General features: G+C 43.6%; 1 protein-coding gene across 3 annotated transcripts in view; it reads left to right on the top strand.

The window, feature by feature from the left end:
• HECW1 (HECT, C2 and WW domain containing E3 ubiquitin protein ligase 1) overlaps positions 1 to 19,955 on the top strand; it is a 439,971-nt gene that overhangs the window by 373,606 nt on the left and 46,410 nt on the right. For all 3 annotated transcript variants that reach the window (XM_019483377.2, XM_019483376.2, XM_019483378.2), the window contains 5 exons: positions 2,601 to 2,684; positions 4,138 to 4,247; positions 6,645 to 6,765; positions 11,325 to 11,438; positions 14,984 to 15,136. In XM_019483377.2, coding sequence (XP_019338922.1) covers positions 2,601 to 2,684; positions 4,138 to 4,247; positions 6,645 to 6,765; positions 11,325 to 11,438; positions 14,984 to 15,136 — 582 coding nt within the window. The remainder of the gene's footprint in view (positions 1 to 2,600; positions 2,685 to 4,137; positions 4,248 to 6,644; positions 6,766 to 11,324; positions 11,439 to 14,983; positions 15,137 to 19,955) is intronic.

Genomic DNA, 19,955 nt, shown 5'->3' with positions numbered 1-19,955 from the left:
AATGAAATCTGTTTTTACCCCTAGTTCCCTCTTTGCCTTGTTCTTCTTTAATGTTCATCTGTCAGCACCTGTTTCCTGTTCTACATTTTAGAAGTATTTTCTTAATGGATGAGTCTAGTTAATGGGGGGTTAAAATGTGAACAGGGCCTGGTAAGATGTCAACATTCAAGTCAGTGTGAGGCAACAGAGTCCATATAGTTGTCATTACTGTTTTCCACAGACACCCTATTGTAGAGAAAAGAACTGTGGTCCCTGGGGACAAGTTAATTACTGGCAATCTAATCACCACTTTATTTATTCCTGAATGGCAAAAACTATAGATCTGTTGTTTCCAGTTCAGTTACCATCTTGCTTTTCAGAGGTCTTGGTTGAAATTGTGGTTTCATTGAAGTCAGTGGCAAAACTGTGTAACTACATCAGAACCATCATTTTACCCCTTGATTAGTTCTGCAGCAGTGCCATGGAAACAACCCTAAGTTTTGCAAGAACATAGGAACAAGACAAACAAGGTGGTATTCTGTTTGCGTCTTTTCATTGAGGACTTACTACTATAGCTAAAATCCTTTCCAAAATAATTAGGTCATATGATGCTCCTCTTGGTATTTCACCTTTTCTTTTTATCATATTTGGAAGAGCAAAATGGGAGGGAGAGCGGGGGGAGGACCAGAAACATAAAAAAGCACAGTGTAAACAAATGGGAACTCTGAGGATTTAAATTAATCATCTGGAGCTAGATCTTCAATAGGTGTAAATCAGCTTCACTCCCAGTATGGGGCCAGTGTACAGCAGTTCAGGTTCTGGTTTAGGGATTTTCTAAACGCCCCATAGGAGCAAGCACAGGAACAACAGAAATGACCCCCCAGTTTTCCCCATGAGAGTCTTCTAGAGTTTTTTCTGGCCCTGCTGACTGATTATTTGCCCATGAGAATCAGACAAAGAGTGCTCAGGGTGCAAAAGATTAGACTTGCCTCCAAAAGGAATGAATGCATGCCAATAAAACTGGAGTGAGAGTTAAAGACACCTCTGGTATTGAAGGTGTACGTTTTTGTAACTGAGAGGGGTTTTTTTTATCATCACCATCAAATTTTCCAGACATTTTTTTAACTTCTGAAACTTGAGTTCTCATCCTTTAGAGAACAGAAAATGCTTTTATCTCCATTGGAGCAGACAACAGTGTTGACTAATAATGGGGACCAGACAGCTTGGCAGATGTGTAAAGAGATTTGTAACAGAATATTGGGCCCTTCACCTCTGGGTCACTGCTTTGATTCCAGCTTAGGTCAGCAGTGATCCATAGCTACCTGCTGATAGATGTTCAGCAGCCTTTGTAGAGTGGACCTGGCAGTCTTACACAAGCTCCCACCAGACAAGTGTCCATCTCAAGCAGGGCTTAATCCTGCAAGACAGTGAGAATTTTGGTCCCAATCCAAAAAAACACTTTAGCATATGCTTAGTTTAGCATTAGCACATTAGTATTTGCTTAGCAGTTTAGTATGTGCTTAACTTTAAGTCAAAATGAATTTGGAATAATTATTGCAATAAATGGACTGTTCACCTGCTTGAAGTTGAATAAATTGATACATCAGTACCAGAGTGCTCAGACCCTTGCAGAACTGAGCCCCAAACTAACCATCTTTACTGACACAAATTTGGTGCCCAAATTTATACCCCAGCAGAGATCCCATTAGGGAAGTTCTTTAGAGAATGATCTGTGCTCCTTTGTGCCACTGGTGGAAACAGAATACTGAGTGAGATGAACCAATGGTCTGACCCAATATAGTACTTCTTATATTCTTAGGTTCTTACATTCTCCAAGTGCTCCCTCTAGGTTTGCTCTCTGGCTTGTTGCCAGGTCAGTTTAATAAAGACTGCAGGGCTATTGCCTGTCTGCCACGCTCAATGGGCCTGGATCTGATCTCACTTAGAATTGTTTTATACCACTTGACTTCACTAGAATTACTCCTTATTTACACTGGTGCAAGTAAAATGAGAATCAAGCTTGTTCTGGTTATAAAGGGGGCTTCAGTCCCCAGGACTGTCAATCCAACAACTTTCAGGAATACTACATCTCATCTATACGTAAACATTATTTTAATTGCAAAATGAATAGATATTCTGGATGTTTGGTCATAGATCTTTGAAGGTATCAGTTGGGCTGATCATATCAATCAGGTATTAATCAAGTTACCAATCAGCCTGATCATGAGGTTGAAATGGAGAAAGAAAATGGTGTCGAAGGAAGGTTGTATATTAGTTAAAGCTTTGACTTGCAGGAGCTTCCACTGGTCAGTGATATCAGCGGGAGTGTTACTTGCAAGTTGGGGAAGGAGAAATAATCCTAATCTCTAAAATGAGATATCAAATCTCTTGTTTTGCAGTTAGGAAGCTGGGATGATTTAAAGAAAGGTGTTGCATTATAAGGTTTATTGTACAAATTTGACAATGTATAAGGCAGCCAGTGAAGATGTTTATTTGCCATTTTTTGAGGAGAGTGACAAGAGAAATAGCAAGAAAAAATTAATCCATCCCTGCTTTATGGGTTGACAATGATGTGATTTTCTCCCCTACCCATTCCCATTTTTGTGTTATTAACTTTCCAGGGAGAAGATCCATTACATTCGGACAGAGGGTGCACACGGGCTTGAAAAGTTGTCCTGTGATGCAGATTTAGTAATTCTGCTGAGGTAATCCATTTGACCCAGATTATCGGTTTGTCATTCTTGGTACCCAAGAAGCTGGCTGGCTGTTTCTATCCTATGTCCTTTGACATATTTTAGGTGACTGTGACCAACTTCTGGTAAATCTAGGCTCCTCTCTCCTAGAGTTGTACCACATGATTACAGTCAAATTCAATTTCAATTACAGCCACTTGTCAATCATATTTAACCACAGTATGTGTATCAAATTTTACTATCTAGAAGCCCGTTCCCATTGGTGCTATGGGCTCAGTCTTCTAATTACTCTGATGTGTATTTTGGTTGCAAGATCAGATCAGAAACACCTTCAGTATTTTTCTTTGGGGTTTTCAAAGACAGAAAGGGAATTTCTTACCTTTCTGAATGATAAGCAGTTGCAAGTAAAGAATGTAATAGTTTGTAGGATTGCTAGGCCTGCCACTGGCCATGCTGTCCATGTGAGCCAAGCTATATCACATTAAGGCAGTGATTCTCAAACAGGGTGCTGCAGCACCCTAGGGTGCCATGAAGTGTCATTCAGTATTAGCCCTGGTAGGTGCGCAAGCATGATTCACAACATAAACCCAAAGATTTCAAATAGGAATCCATAGCATTAAAAAATGCTGACCTGTTGTGATCTTTCTGGGTTCTTTGCAGCAGAAATATTGCCCTATTATTTTTCTGTAGTCTGAGTGGGATCTCAACTCTAACAAGGGGTGGCTTCAGTCTAAAACGGTTAAGAAGCATTTCAGTAAGGAACAGTGGAGCTACAATGGAGTGAACAATATGATGTTATGTACATCATATAAGGAAGGCCTTATTTAGCATCTTTTGGAACTCCAGTGCAATCAGGTCTTTAAAGCCCAGAATGCTTCAATGTACGTACCTGAGCACAGCAAACAATTAACTTTTTATGTTGTCCTGGGTTTACTAGTGATTTTGATTATGTTTCTGCAAGCTGATTCCATCCTCTGTAAAAAGCATACAGCTTGCTCCAGGCACCTGTATTTTCATCCAGATTGTCAAAGACCTAAGTCATGCTGTTGCCTGTTGCAAAGTATATGACCTGAACAAGCCATAATGAAAAGGGAAATTATCTGGAGCGATGGCATGTGTATTCCCTTTTCTCATTTTTGGCCCATGGGCATTGTCCCTCATTTACTATTGGCTTGGATCTTGGCTTTTTCATCCCATAGGTAGATAAGGCACTGCCTTGGCATGAGAATGCCTGTTGGAACTCACTTTTTTCTTCTAAAATGAAGGTTTTGCTCCTTGCAGCGATGCCTGATTTGGGAAGCTCACTGCTTTCATACATCTGCAGGTAATGATCATTCTTGTGTAAGTAATGATCAATTGAAGGGCTGCCCAAACTGATCATAGCAGAGTTCCACTGTACTGCATGTTTGTGCTTCTTCATGTCATGAGGGTGAAACAGGCCTCTTTCTATCATTTTTCCTTTCAGCCTCTTTGAAGAGGATATTATGTCCTACATACCCCTGCAGGCTGCCTTCCATCCTGGGTACAGCTTCTCTCCACGCTGTTCACCTTGTTCGTCACCTCAAAACTCTCCAGGTAAAAGGAAGGAAAATGAAAGGAGCTCTTGAGTTTGTTGTGTTTCTCTAACTAAGAGTCATGGTGAGACAGATTCTAAGCTGCTGGAACTGTCATAGCTCCAGTAACCTTGAAGGAACAGAGACTGGGTGCTCTAGATGTAGCAGATCTATCCCTGGCTGCATTTCTGCTGGGGTGTTTTGTGTTCATACATGGAATGCTTTCACTTTTGTATGTGTCATGGCGTGTTAATGATGTTTGAATGATGGGGATTTTCCAATGAGAAGAAAATATCATCACAGCTTCCAAATGGTTAGAATGAGAAGGCCGTGTGTTCTGAGTCTAACCTGTTAACATGTAAGCACATTCTTGAGTATGGATACTAGATGGCAAAAGCCAAGTGTGACTTCCAAATTCCAAATGTATCACAACACTTTTCATCTCTCCTAAACTCAGAATCCAGCCAGACTTTGTTCCCAAGACTGCTTCTTTTCCCAAGATTCATAAACTTTGAAGTCAAAGAAGACCATTAGATCATCTAGGCTCCTCCATAGCACAGGCTGTTATATTTCACTCAGTTATTCCTGGATCAAGAATAAGTTGTGTTTGGCTAAAGTATATTTTCCACAAGGTCATCCACTCTTAGAAAATTACCTGCTGTTGGTCTCTGTGGTATTGTTTTATGAAAGGGAAATCTGAGCAGTAAATGGCTTCCTTTTGCTTTGTCACGCAGGAAGGGTTTGAATTTGACTACACCCCCCTGGTCACTTTGAAAGACTGCCCAGGAATATGAACAAGTCATTTAGGCTGAGATTTGCAAAGCCACCTAAGCTATTTGGACATTCAGTTCTTATCAAAATTAATGGGCATTGAGTGTCCACATCTCAGATGTGGCTTTGAAAGTATGCACCTCAGCACTTTCATGGAAGAGTTGTACACCAAAGTGTTGCCTGCCATTGGGAGATTTTTTTTGGAAAATGTCCTATTCTTGTTACTTGAGTCACATATCTCAAGCAAGTGTGAACCACACCAATACACTTTGTGGCACAGTGTGTACAGTTTAGGTTTGCCCCAGTAGTGGCTATCAGTGGCAGGAATTAGGGGAGGACAAGACCTAATCATTTGGCCAATATCTGTATCATTAGGGTATCAAGAGACATTCACTGGCATTTATCCCTTTCTCTGAAAAGATGGGAGTATGACAAAAATAGTGATTCCAGGCTATGTATTATTTATTCTCCTTTACTCCTTCTTGTGGTAAGAACCAATAATTACTTTATCTTTTTCTGTGGAAAAAAATTCTAATGGAAAAAGAGGGATCACAACTAGCCCTAACCATTGGTTATCCCCTTCAAAGCCCTGTTAAGTGGCTCCCAGACAGACTTTAAAAAGATCTCAAAAGGGCTATCTTGAAATCTCCACCACATTTGAAAGACAAGTTTTGCAATTGCTATCTTCATGAAGGAGCCTCCTTGCATGCCAAATAAATAGTCCTTTCTGCATTACCATTAGTAATATCCTTCCATCACTGCAAATTAATCTTTGCAGGTACTTTGGGCTTCCACTAAATGTGAAATTTTTACATTCCTATAGAAGGTATTCTGCCACATTTCTCATGAACAGCCTTGTTTTCGTTTTCTTGTCTAATGAGATAGAGAAATAGGATTTCATGGGAACAATTCTCCAGTCCTTTGTGGTCTGGCACTCACTTACATAAAAGAATTTATCAATTCCTTTTAGAATTCAGACTTCAAAACAAACAGGTCACAAATTGCTGAAAATCTACTGTGAATGTCAGTCTTATTAGGCAAATGAACTGACAGAAATTCCCTGTGATGCCACAAAGGGTTTTGTGTTTATGGCTGAGAGTCTTCAGGATACAGAAGGCTATTAATTTAAGAAACCCGATTCCCACCTCAGCCTGGCCTTACACTCTATATAGAAATAGCTTTGAGAGCCAGAAGTTTAATCCCACTGCGTAATGATATCTTTCATAAGATTGTGAGGAGAGAGATTTTCAAAAGTACAAATGAAAGATAGACACCTAACTCCCAGGAACAGTCTGTGGTAGTTGGGCACCTAGCTCTTATATGCACGAGAGGGTCCTAAAATTTCCATTCCAATCAGTGAGAGTTTCAGGCTGAGTCAATACCAAGCAAACCAGGCAACTAACTTTACAGTTCTCCTGGAAAGCCGTTTCAGCTTCCCAGAAGTGTTGGAACCATTGAATTATACTAACTGACAAGTCTACTAATGGCATTGAGACCATGGAAATAATGAGCACTTAGGAGCACCTTCATGTACCTGTTAAATGTTCGTGCAACATTTCTTAGCAAATTTCATCTGGGAATGCCAGGCGTAAAAATAAGATCTTTTCAAGTTTGGTAAAAGCTAGGATTTTGCTCTTTTCCCTACCAGGGTTACAGAGAGCAAGTGCAAGAGCACCCTCTCCGTATAGGAGGGACTTCGAAGCCAAGCTGCGCAATTTCTATCGAAAACTTGAAGCCAAAGGTTTTGGGCAAGGTCCTGGGAAAATTAAGTGAGTATTACATCAAGTAATTCAAATAATTTAATATAACATCAACTTTGTCATCATCCCCATGAATCAGGACACTGATGTGATATTTGTACATTATTATCATGGGTACATTAGTTGTCATCAGTAACGCATTAGTAAAGGTAAACTACACATTTTCTTAAGTAAAAACTTGTTTTTATGTAAAAAAACGAACAGCAAAACCCTTATCTAAAAGAGGAAAAGAGCATTTTATATGAGAGTCCTGTCACTAACAGTTCAATGTTTTACTACACTTTTTCCCATCTCTCTTAAAGAGATGTTGATATCTTGACCTGTAGGAAACAGGCTAATTTCTCTAATGATAGAGGTATCCAGGTTGTAGCTATATTGGTCTAGAGGCAGAAGGAATCAAAACTCATGGAAGAGGTGATATCTTTTATTAGACCAACTAGATAGTTGCAAACAAATTATTATATTTATCTGCAAGCTTTCAGGCACACTTTCAGGCACACTCACTAGAATCAGGTATAGGAGAGAGCAGAGATTGTAAAAGCTCTCCTAGGTAGAAATGAAAATTCATATTTCATATATGAATTCATATATGCCTGATGAAGGGTGTGTGTGCCTGAAAGCTTGCAGATAAATACAATGATTTGTTTGCAGATATCTAGGTGGTCTAATAAAAGATATCACCTCTTCCACAAGTTTTGATTTCTAATGATAGAGGACACTTTCAGACAAATGTTTCATAGATTTCATAGACATTAGGGCTGGAAGGGACCTCGGAAGATCATCGAGTCCAGCCCCCCGCCCAAAGGGCAGGAAGTCAGCTGGGGTCATAGGATCCCAGCAAGATAAGCATCCAGTTTCATCTTGAAGGTGTTCAATGAAGGCGCTTGAACGACCTCCGGTGGCAGGCTGCTCCAGACCTTGGGGGCTCGGACAGTAAAGAAATTCTTCCTTATGTCCAGCCTGAAACGGTCTTGTAGTAGTTTATGACCATTCGACCTAGTCGTCATCCCTTGGGGTGCTCTGGTGAACAAACGTTCCCCCAGATACTGGTGGTCACCCCTGATAAACTTGTAGGTGGCCATCAGATCACCCCTGAGCCTGCGCTTTTCCAGGCTAAAGAGCCCCAGGGCTCTCAGCCTGTCATCGTAGGGTCTGCTTCCCTGACCTCTGATCATGCGCGTGGCTCTTCTCTGGACTCTCTCAAGCTTCTCCACATCCTTTTTGAATTGTGGAGCCCAAAACTGGACGCAGTACTCCAGCTGCGGCCTCACTAAGGCCGAGTACAAGGGGAGAATGACGTCCCGGGATTTGCTTGAGAAGCATCTATGGATGCAAGCCAGCGTTTTGGTCGCTTTACTAGCCACAGCATCGCATTGCAGGCTCATGTTCATCTTGTGGTCAATGATGACTCCCAAGTCTCTTTCTTCCATAGTGCTAGCCAACATAGCACTGCCGAGCCTATAAGGATGCTGCAGGTTTTTTTTCCCAAGGTGAAGAACCTTGCATTTATCAGAGTTGAACACCATCAGATTCTCGTCCGCCCACTTGCTGAGCCTGTCCAGGTCAGCATGGATCACCCGCCTGTCTTCTGGTGTGGATGCTTTGCCCCAAAGTATGGTGTCATCTGCAAACTTGGCCAGTCCGCTTCTGACTCCAGTGTCCACATTATTAATGAAGATGTTGAACAGTATGGGTCCAAGGACAGAGCCCTGGGGGACCCCACTGGTCACCGGACACCACGATGAATGACTTCCATCAGTTACTACCCTCTGGGTCCGACCCCGGAGCCAATTTTCCAGCCAGTGGATCGTGGAGGACACAAGGCGACAATTGGCCAGTTTCTCCAAGAGACGATCATGGGACACCAGATCGAAGGCTTTTTTTAAGTCAAGATATATGACATCAATCTCATCTCCCTTGTCCAGGTGATAGGTCACCTGGTCGTAGAAGGAAATGAGATTGGTCAAGCAAGACCTACCCACAACAAACCCGTGCTGGCTATCCCTAAAGATGTTGGCGTCGGCCAGTCCATTAAGGATGGCCTCTTTAATAAACTTTTCTAAGATCTTCCCCACGATAGAAGTCAGGCTGATGGGCCTATAGTTAGCCGGATCCACTTTCCTCCCTTTCTTGAAGATAGGCACCACATTGGCCTTCTTCCAGTCTTCGGGCACGACACCAGAGCGCCAAGAGTTTTCAAAGATCCGCGCTAGAGGCTGGGCTATGATGCTCGCCAGCTCCTTGAGTACCCTGGGGTGAAGATTGTCAGGGCCGGCTGACTTGAAGGTATGCAGCTTCTCAAGATGTTCCTTCACGAAGTCAGCATTAATGGAGGGCAGGGGATCACCCTCACCCGGACTTCCTGGCTCTGTAGCGGGCATGGGCGTCCCATGGGGCTGATGAAAGACCAACGCAAAGTACCTATTTAATAGGTTGGCTTTTTCCTGGGCGTCAGTTGTCAGTTGCCCCATCTGGTTCAGCAGGGGTCCAACGTTGCCCCTGCTTTTCCTCCGGCTCCCCACGTATCTGAAAAAGGACTTTTTATTGTCCTTGATGCTCAAAGCTAGCTGGAGTTCAGTTGCAGCCTTGGCTTTCCTGGTCTGCTCCCTACAAGACCGGACCAGTGCAGAATAATCCTCCTTGGAGGTGACTCCCATCCTCCATCCTTTGTAGGCCTTTCTTTTTAGCCTCAGGAGGTCTGCTAGGTCCCTGGAGAGCCAGGGGGCTGCTGTGCCCTCTTGCTGCCTTTCCTCCAAGATGGAACAGACTTAGTTTGTGCATTGAGGATCACTCCCTTGAGGAGCAACCACTCTTCTTGAACTCCCCTCTCCCTGTGGTCACAGTCCCTTAGGGCCTCACTGACAAGCCTCCTGAGCTTGTCAAAGTCGGCTTTCCTGAAGTCAAGGACTTCCGTGTTGCTGACTGACTTGCCAGCTTTTCGGCGGATGGTGAAGGTGATCAGCTCGTGGTCGCTGTCACCCAGCTTCCCATCGATCACTAGGTTGCCGACTAGGTCATCCCCAGTAGCCAGTACCAGGTCGAGCAGCGCTTTGCCTCTCGTTGGCCCATAGACTTCTTGAGTCAGGTAGAGGTCATCCACGCACGAGAGGAAGCTCTGCTTAATGATTACTTTCTGCTCATGTTTATGCCACTTCAATTTTGGACAGGTTCTGGTTCTTTTTAGATTTTCTTTGAGTTCACATGTCAGTGCAACCAGAAATTTGCAGCCAGAAACTAGTCCAAAGAAACTATTTTAGCTGTTGTGGACTTCATTTTCCATGGGGCTGATCACCTGCAGCTCCGCTGGATTTGAACTGGCATTTCTGATAATTAGGCCCTGTCAGGTTTTTTTTTATTCCTCACTGTCCCTAACTATTCCAATATTCACATTCCAAACAGCCCAGTAGTTGGCTTGTCTTTCTTCTTCATTTTCCATAGACAGTTTCTGTTCTTGGCTAAAGTATTGTATGCTTTTGAGGTATTTCCTGGGCATCTGGTTGAATTCATGCATCAGGCTGGCTTCAAACCAACCCACATCTGTTGTGGAAAAACGATTACAGACACTTGTCAACATCAAAATATCCTTCCACTGCCTGAGTAGCCCTAACTATTGGTTATCCCCTTCAAAGCCCTGCTAAGTAGATCCCATGCAGACTTAAAGATCTCAGAAGCCTAGCATTAAAACTTCACTACATTTGAAAAATATTGCCCAGTGAATATTTTCTAAATACACCAATACTTTGTTTTATATGGGTTTTCTAAATGCATTGGTAATCTCTGAAACAGTGGGCCATTCATTCAGGCTGTTCTGGAGGATAATGGGAGGGTGGGAATTGATGTACTGGATACAAAGAGGACTTGGTACTCCCTTTTCTTATGCCAGTGTGTGCTACGTAAATAATTCCCCAGAAGTCTACTGATATAAAGTTAGTGTGTCACCAGAATCAGCCCACAAAAAGCAGTGACAGCTTAAAGGTAGGAAAGCCACTGGCTTATCTAATCTCTGTTCAGAAGATGCTATAGAGAGAGATGCTAATTACCAGCTTGAGGAGAAATCTACCTTTCAGTGATATGGAAAATCTAAACTAAGCAAATACATGGGAATCAATCCATCCTGAGCCCAGTAGCCCATCAGGCTAGTATGATACCAGTTTCTGTAGTCAGCAGCACATCACATGTAGTTACCATCACCCCCAGCCACCTTTACTGCCCCTGTCTGGAACACAAACTTATTACAGGTGAGCCGTTAGTGCAAATCTGCAGCAACAACTCAGGCTCATGCCTCTGGAGCCATAGCAAGATGTTGTAACCACTCTGTCATCACATCATCCATAAATATTAATAAGGGGTCAGAATCAGCCTTTGAGCAAGCAGGTGCAGCTTTAGCAACTTCAGCAGTTGCCATCTTTATTCAAAACTGAACCTGGCCCTTTCATGGCTTCTGTTTATCCTCAGCCACATTCATATTTGGTAACAGCCTCTTTCACTCCTCTCTTCCACTTCCACTCCTTCCTCAAGAGTTTCACCCAATACCCATTAACAGGACCCCTCTTCCTGTGTCTTTTCAGGTTAATTATACGGCGTGACCATTTGCTGGAAGGCACCTTCAATCAGGTGATGGCCTATTCGCGGAAGGAGCTTCAACGGAACAAACTCTACGTCACATTTGTTGGGGAGGAAGGGTAGGGACCATTAAATGCTGTGAATTATAATATACCCAGGTGCACTATGGTCTTGGGAAAAGCTCAAATCCTCTTGCTGTATGTTAAGTTTTACTTTGTTATCTCTGGGGAGATGACATAAATTACAAGTAACCCAAACTTATGATCAGAACTAGGACAGTAAAGCTGCTTAGCATATCTGTAATGCCTTCCCCCAAAGACCTATAGAGTATACCTAAAATAGGAGCTAAGAGTCAGGGCATCCTCATCCCACATGTAATAGTCCTGTTGTGAAAAGGGAGACATGGACATACAGTCAGACACTAGTCAGGATCAGGATTGAGAATAAGAATCCTGGTCTCCCTATTCATAATCCCTTTCTTTAATCAATAGGAGAGCAGTACCATAGCAAAGGGAGGGGGGGAATGAGCAGGGCAACCGCCCCGGTGCCAAAGTAAAGGGGCACCGACAGGTGCTGGCCAGCCAGGACAGTGCACAGGACGGAGCCACAAGCAGCTCGTTTGGGAGGATGCAGAGATGGGGGGAGGGCAGCTCCCATTGCTGCATGTACTTCAGGGCAAGCATGGAGGAGCGTATGCCCACAGGATCTGTGCATGAGGTGAGGGCAGACTGCCGCTGCGGGCTTTGCCCCAAGTGCCAAACTTCCTTGCCATGGCACTGTAGGAAAATACTGCCTCTAAACAGAACCTTCTTTGCAATTCAAAAATACATTCTTCCCAAACCTTCTGGTTTTCATATTTTTATTCACAACTTTAGATCCTGGATCTGGCTGGAGTGATGAGCATAGGTCTGTTTAGAGATCCTTTCTTACTGCTTAACTGACCTAGGTAGTAATCTTTTGAGAGGGCCTGTACTTGTGAGACTTCCTGGCCAATCTTGCAGACTCAAGAGGTTCCGATAGTCCAATTCAGATCTGAGCAAGCAACTGAACTTGTGTGTTCACCAAACTTTTCAGAGTTCACCTGTTGCCAGTTGATACATGAACAGCCAGGCTCTAAACTTTAATTACAGAAAGAAATTTTGAAGCTCTCCAGCATTTCAACTAAGGAACGCTTGGAATCCCATTTTAATTGTGCTGTACATTAAATAGCAACACAGAAAGTATTTAGGGATACACAAGAGATACAGCTTCAGTTCCAAAAATGCTAGAGCCCTAAGACACTGGCTCAGCTGTCAATGTTCATGGTAGTTACTGCTGATTTCATTTTATAAATAGCAGATCAAGTAAGAGGCTGGATCTGTGGAGTTCACCTTAACAGCTGCTAGGTAAGGTAAAAACAGATTAAGTCACCAGTTAGAAAGGGATGTCCTTTCAATGCTGTTGACATTATGGATTTTCTTAACCCGTTAACTTGTGGATGTCCAGAGAGTCAGTGTCATGTCATAGGTAGAGAAGTTGTAGTACAGTGAATTCTGTTCCTAACTCTGTCATCAGCGTGAAATAATAAACCATATTCCTTTTTCTGTACCTTAGTTTACCCATTTGTAAAACAGGTCTAATACTCTAGCAAGGGCTGATACCATGAGCTGTATTGTTTTCCCCAAATCTCTAGTAACTTTTGTTGTGCCTCGCAGAAATCTGGAGAAACTGCAGATTATAAAAACTTGATTAATTTACATCTGAGGACAAAATCAGTTATGGCTTATATTGCTGAATGCCAGAACTGATCATGCTGGAGGGTCCCCCAGTTATAGAGACTCTGATGAGTAGGTTGTAATGGCACAGTAGCCATGGCTTTCCCTGTGCCCTAGAAGACTGGACACCCAGAGAGCCAATGCAATATAGAAATTTGGCTGCTTGGGTCATCAAGGATGTGTGCTATATTAATATAGCTCCTGCAAAACTTTTATGGAAGGCCCATATCAGAGATGTATGAGTGCAGGTAGTTTTAATGTATACCTCCTTATCCAAGCCACAGCAAATGTAACCCCATATCCAATATGGTCATTGAGTCAGATTTATAACTAATGCAATTCTGTTGATTTTAGTGAAGTTACACCAGGCATTAATTTGGCCCATTCTTTGCTATACATGTTTTGCTACAAGATCATGCAGAACTATCACTTGCATTGTAACAGCCTGTCTCTGCATCCCATGATATTGATATAATTATATTTGTTTATAGCCAAAGTCAAACCTCTCCAGCTTTAGCCTTGCTTCAGTTCTGGCCAAAATTAGGGCAATTTCCCTCACTTGTTTTGTTACTTTATCCTGCAAATGTAACAATTATAGATCAACAGCTGATGCTTGCTCTGGAGCAGGGGCTCTTCCCCTCCCTTTTTCAAGCTGCTAACGTACCTTTGTGCATACCCTTTGATGGCTTTAATCTAAGTGCATGCTTCAAGATTCAGAGCTGCTAGCTGATAAATGACCATAGCAGAATGTAGCATAGAAAATGGACAAGCCTGCCTTTTACTTCCTTCGAGCCTGACTCAGTCAGACACTTGAAATTACACCTTTTTATTACACCTTTTTATTAAATGCCTGATCCTGCTGCAGAATTTTCCACTTACTTTGATTTTTCTACATGTAAAGACGAAATGCTCGCCTCAGAACAGCTTTGGCCCCAAGTGGTACATAACTGCAAATAGTTTGTTCTTATTACTATATGGAGGTTTATATTAAACTGGATAGAAAAAACTGCTTAAGTTTATTAGAGAACAGTCTGTTTTTAATAAATACATCCTAGTTAGGATTCATGCTTTCATGAAGCTTTCTTTCTACCCTGAAATAAATGAGTGGTCTTTAAAACCAGTTTGAAAACAAAACAGGACAAAAAGAATGGGACTTTCAAATGAGAAACCATAAAAATAAAGAGCAAGGTTTGCTTGAAATATAAGTAGTGGGTTGTAGAGTGCTCCCCACTGCCCCAGGTACCAAACACTTGGAACCACCAGAAAACTAAAAGAAAAGCCTGCTTCTTAAAAGCAAAAAATCAGCATGCCATCTAGCAATATTAAAAGATGTGTTACAACCCTGTCTTGTTCACCTTTGAGGTGAAGGGCCAGGCACTATGAGAAAGTGTCCAAAAGTTTAATATATTGAGGCTAGGTTGTGCTTCTCTACTTCCCCACTTTTTCTGACCAATGGGGATACCAAAGCTATGAGTCCTATGCCCATCGGAGCTGCATAACTTTCTTGGCTTTCTTGCAACAAAGGAACAAAATGCGAGGAACTAGTCCAACTGAAGCAAGGGATAGTGTCCAGCTGTAAATTACTAACCCTCTGGAACAATGGGGAAAGTAGGAAGAAACTGTGATGCTGGGATGTGCCTGAGCTGGATGTTTCCCAGGAGGCTTGGGGCAGGTTATGCTGGATGCTTCCCAGGAGGCTTGGGGCAGGTTAAGGTAGGGCTTGGGCAGGTTATGCATTGTGATATAGTCAGGGCTCTGCCTCAAGTCTGTATTGAGTCTGAGGAGAGAAGATTTAGCATCAGCAAACGTGAGTAATATTCGCTTGCACAGAAACATGGTAAGCTATCAGACAGTGCAGATGCAAAACATGAAAGCATATAAAACTCATTTCATATCTGTTTCCTTTCTAGCTTGGACTACAGTGGCCCCTCTCGAGAATTCTTCTTCCTTCTGTCTCAGGAGCTCTTCAATCCTTACTACGGCCTGTTTGAATATTCAGCCAACGACACTTACACTGTTCAGATCAGCCCCATGTCTGCATTTGTGGAAAACCACCTTGAATGGTAAGGTCTGCAGAATGCATTTTAAGTAGAGGCAAATAATCCAGTTGGTTCATTATGCAGATAGAAGGTGCATTACAAATCAAATTGCACAGAAATCCCATTGCTACCATTTTGGGGGGAAAAGTAAAATTCTTTGGAAATGGCACTAATGCAAGAGAGGGACTAGGGAGGAGAGAGTGGAGAAACAGCATGTAGATAAAACAAGAGGCTCTAAAAGAGGAAGAATTTTCAGACCACTTAGTGAAATGCACTGGTCTCATTTTTTTTGAGGCCCAGACAATAAGTGATCAGCAGGGATCCCGGTTTTCTTTGTTTAAAAATTGTGAATTCTCTATTGTCTACCCCCCCTCCCCCTCCCAACCTGAAGCCCTCCATCCCCACCAGTGCCCCTCACTCTCAACCCACAGCCCCCTAACACTGCTGGCGCCCCTCACTCCTGACCCATGGTCTCCCACTCCCTCCCCCTGGCCATGCTGGTGCCCCTCACCCCAACCCACAGCCCCTGTCTTTGCTGATGCCCCTCACTCCCAACCTGCAGCCACCTGGCCCTGTTTGTGCCCCTCACTCCCAACCCATAGTCCTCCTCCCCACCACCAGTGCCCCTCACTCCTGAGCCACAGTCCCCCAGCCCTGCCAGTGCCTCTCACTCCTTACCCGCAGCCCCCTATCCCCGCACCAGCCCTGATGGAGAGCTGCCCCCATCCGGCTTGGCCCTACACAGACTCACAGGATGACAGTCTGTGGGGATGGCCTCCAGCACGAGGGACCTGCAATGCAACTCATGCAGAACCACAGACAGTGGCTGGGGCACCTCACGCTGCCTCGCACTGCTGGCTGGTGCTGGGGCTGCAGCATGGCCCCAGGGAAGGCCACTGCCATGTTACCAGCAGCAGCATGAAGTGGAGCATGGCTCCTGCCTGGCCATGCTCAGGCAGCCAGAGGAGGGTGAGGGGCTCCAGGCCCCCTCCACCCAATATGAAGCATGGTGGCTGCGGCAGCTCCGGCTCATGTGGGTGGTGGCTGAGCAAGCCTGGCCCAGTGCAGGCTGTAGGAAGGAGGAGGGGATGCCTGGAGCACCCCATACCCTGGGCTGGGGCTCCCATACTGCCTGGCCACACACCCCACTCTCCCCTGGGCAGCATATCCCAGCCACCACACACCTGAGAGCATGGGCATTGGCCTGGCCCAGCCATGCAGCTCGCTACCACCCCTGAAGAGCCCCCCCCCACAACCCCATTCCCCCTTTGTGGGGGCAGGCACCTCCAGGCGGGCCTTGCTGGCAACAGTGCGGAGCTGCACTCACTGATGGCACTGAGTGCTGCCTCAGCCCTCCTGTTTCACCGCAGCCACAGTGCCAGGGCACTGCTGCAGCCCTCCTACCTTCCAAACACCTGGGAGGCTGCCAGCCTGCAAGGGGTAGCCTGCCATTTCCTGCAGCTGTGTTCTTTCAAGAGGAAAACCTGCATTTTTCTCTTGTAAAAGAGAAAATCCACGTTTTTCCACAGCAAATAGAAAACCCAGATCCCTGGTGATCAGTCATGTCCATCCCTGTGTGAATGCAAAGAGATGCTGGAGAAAAGGTCTCAAGGAGCTTTATTTATCCTGCTTTCTTGTACTCTGTGCATTTGGAATCCTTCACATTTCTGGAATGTCGAGACTCAGTAAATCGAGAGAGACCTGGGCAAGGCATGACCTGTAACCCTGTCCACTTTGCATTGGCTACCCACCAGGCCTTGTAACCAAGTGCTGTGCTTCACTCTGGTCCCGAAGAATAGCACCTGTGGCATCTCTGCACTTTGGGTAGCAACGTGGCTTTCAGAGGTGCAGCACCATCAGTGCATTGCCTCATTGCCACCTATCGGCTGTGCGCTCAGAGCACAATGGAGTCCTAGTTGTTAGAGCATTAAAATCACTTTATGGCCTCTGGAATAATCTTGGTGTATGCTGTGTGTAAAGGGAGAAACAGTTGGAGGTCTCCTCACCTACAGTGCACACATTGAAAATCAATTTGCCACTTCACATTAGCTTTAATTGATCATCTAGAGATAGGAGGCTGATCTTCTCATTTCGCTACCTGCCTCTGGATCTCTCTGTCTTTCAGGAGTTGTTTGCTTTTTGATAGTTTCAGATGTGGTTCAGTGAACAATGAGCTGTCAATTCTGGGCTCTACTTAATCCCTTTGAACAGAAGCACTTGTTGGGATTTCATCGTGTCAACAAAACACTGACATGTGGATTTTCCCTTTTGATGTTTTACTTCATCTAGGCAATCCCCTAGTATACATCAGAAGGGATTTTTTTTTACCTAGAATATAGGTTTTGGTTTGTTTGGGTTTTTTTACCCTGAAATATAGTTCATACTTCCTTCACACTTAATTCTAAACAGCCCTTTGCTCTTGTAAACACTGCTCCTATTATATGAGCTGAGAGCCAGCAATAGGAAATCACATACCAGTTAGTTGTTCCATTTGGCATGCATATAAGATGATAGGGATGGTTATGACTTAAGAGCGATGTCTGAAATGAGTATTTGATGCATTGCCTTTTCCATGAAGTTGAGCACAATGATCATGTCCCCAGTCAGGGACCAGTGCAAATTCTGCAGTTCTTCCTTATCCCCTTCCAGGCCTATGTAAAATGCAGCCACACATGGCTAGTCTAGTATCTGTTGCCTGAAATAAAAAGTCATCCTTCAGCTTGGCCAAGCAGGGTTGAAGTTGACAAGCCTCAGCTTTCAGTGGGCATAGCTATGAAACTGATGTGTGTGGTGTTCTGTACACAACACCTTGTACATTTCTAAAAGTCCTCTCTGTGAACAGATTGCAGCTGCATGTTGCTATCCTATTAGTCACGTAAATGGACCTGGGTGCCTAAGTGCAATCCTATCCCACCTTGCTTGAGTCCCTGAAAAACAGGTAATACAGAAGGTGCAAGGTTTTCCTCCTCCTCCTTTGCTTCTTAAAGGACAATGTTTTAAAAAAGTAGCTGTACAGAATGAAACCACATTTAGACATTTCTGTGTCATTTAGATACCTAATAGACAGAACAGAATCTGGTCTTGTACTTCCTCTGGAACCTGTCTTTTCTTCTGTTTTATATTCTGGTTCACTTCATTTTATGTTAAGTGAAAATGACTGTATTTGGGTTCATGAACAAGGAAGTAGGCACCTAATGGGATTTTCAAAAGCCACCAGACACTTAGCTTATATTGAAATTAGTGATTGTTTCTACCCAGATGTCTTGGAAAATCCCACTAGGTAAGGAATCATTTAAAATTCTTGATTGCTCTTTGTAAGTTTCATAGTCGGTAGGGTCAGGAGGGACCTGAACAGATCGTCTAGCCTGACCCCCTGCCACAGGCAGGAATGAATGCTGGGCTCACAAGACCCCAGACAGGTGATCATCCAACCTCCTCTTGAATTTGCCCAAGGTAGGGGCGAGGACCACTTCCCTAGGAAGTTAGTTCCAGATTTTGGCCACCCTAACTGTAAAAACATACTAAGGAGAAAGATGTATCCAGCTATCACTGGCTAAGAGCGATGCAGAGAGAGCAACTTGTAAATACAGAAAGGACTGTATACCAACATACTGCAGAATTGCAGGAGCTAAGGAGAAAATAAACAGCATTGTGGGTGCCCAGTAACATCTCTTGAACCCTTAAGGAAACAACTGTCTGAAACCAGAATTTTACAATCAGCCAGGCTTTTAGTACCCAGATTCTCCGTGTTTATTAGAGCTACCGTATTGATTGACAGATAGTTATTAGTATAGTAGATAATATCCAGAGCTGTATTTGACCTGAAGATATATACATGAAATGCCTTGACTAAACTGGGAGCTTTTCATACCCAACTAGGCACTTCTACACAAGACATTTACTGCACAGTAGACTAATTAGCTGCATAATAAATGTCTCAGCATCTACACATGCACCCCTTTTAGGCTGGTGTAAACTATTTGCGTTGCAGCAGGGTAGTATTTGTAAATACAAGTACTATCCTGCTGCAGAGTGAAAAACACTGCAGCAGCATATATGTAAATGCTGCCCGGCTGGCTGGAACAAAAGAGTGCTTCAGTGCAGACGGCTGCCTGCTAACTAGCTTTGCACTTAATCACATTCGTGCCCCAGCCAAGCCCTCTGCAGCATGTTGAGCTGGGGGGGAGCAGCCCCAGACTGACAGGCTGACCCCCCAAGTGCCTGCCAGCCAGGTCTGCTCTGACCCAGCTCAATGTGCTGTGCTCCCAGGCACACGTTCAAAAGTCAGTAAGCTCCAGAGCAATAAACTCTGGAGTTTATTGCTTCACATTAATTGCACATGTAGACATGCCCACTGAATTAGAATTTGGATCCAGTCTTTTGAAAACTAGAATTCATCTAATAAGCATCATATAGGGCAATATATTGGAAGATAGTTTATTAGCTTGTTTGTGGTAGCATTGGACTGAATTTGTAGCTGTGATTGTCCAGGAATTATATAAGGGGCAATGATTTATGTGGGTGATATCTTTTATTGGACATGCCTTGAATTCAAAAGTTTGTCTAACTTTATTCCAACCATGCAGTTGGTCCAATAAAAAAAATCACCAACAAAACTCCTTACCTCTCATATAACTTACTTGTGGTAATTTATGTGTGAGGAATAGGGAATTTTAAAAGCATTTAGACTCATCCTAATTTTATTCTCATTAAAGTCAATGGTAAAACTCATTTTCCTAATATTTATTTTTCCTGTGGTTTCATATAGGAACCCTTCATTATGTAAGGATTGAGGGAAAAAAACATTTCTGTTTCCCACATTTTTTGTGAAATACAGAACTCA

This window comes from Alligator mississippiensis, chromosome 5, assembly GCF_030867095.1.
Source record: "Alligator mississippiensis isolate rAllMis1 chromosome 5, rAllMis1, whole genome shotgun sequence".
Lineage (NCBI taxonomy): Eukaryota > Metazoa > Chordata > Crocodylia > Alligatoridae > Alligator > Alligator mississippiensis.
The sequence above is the reverse complement of the archived record's forward strand: the minus strand, read 5'-3'. Positions and strand labels throughout refer to the sequence as shown.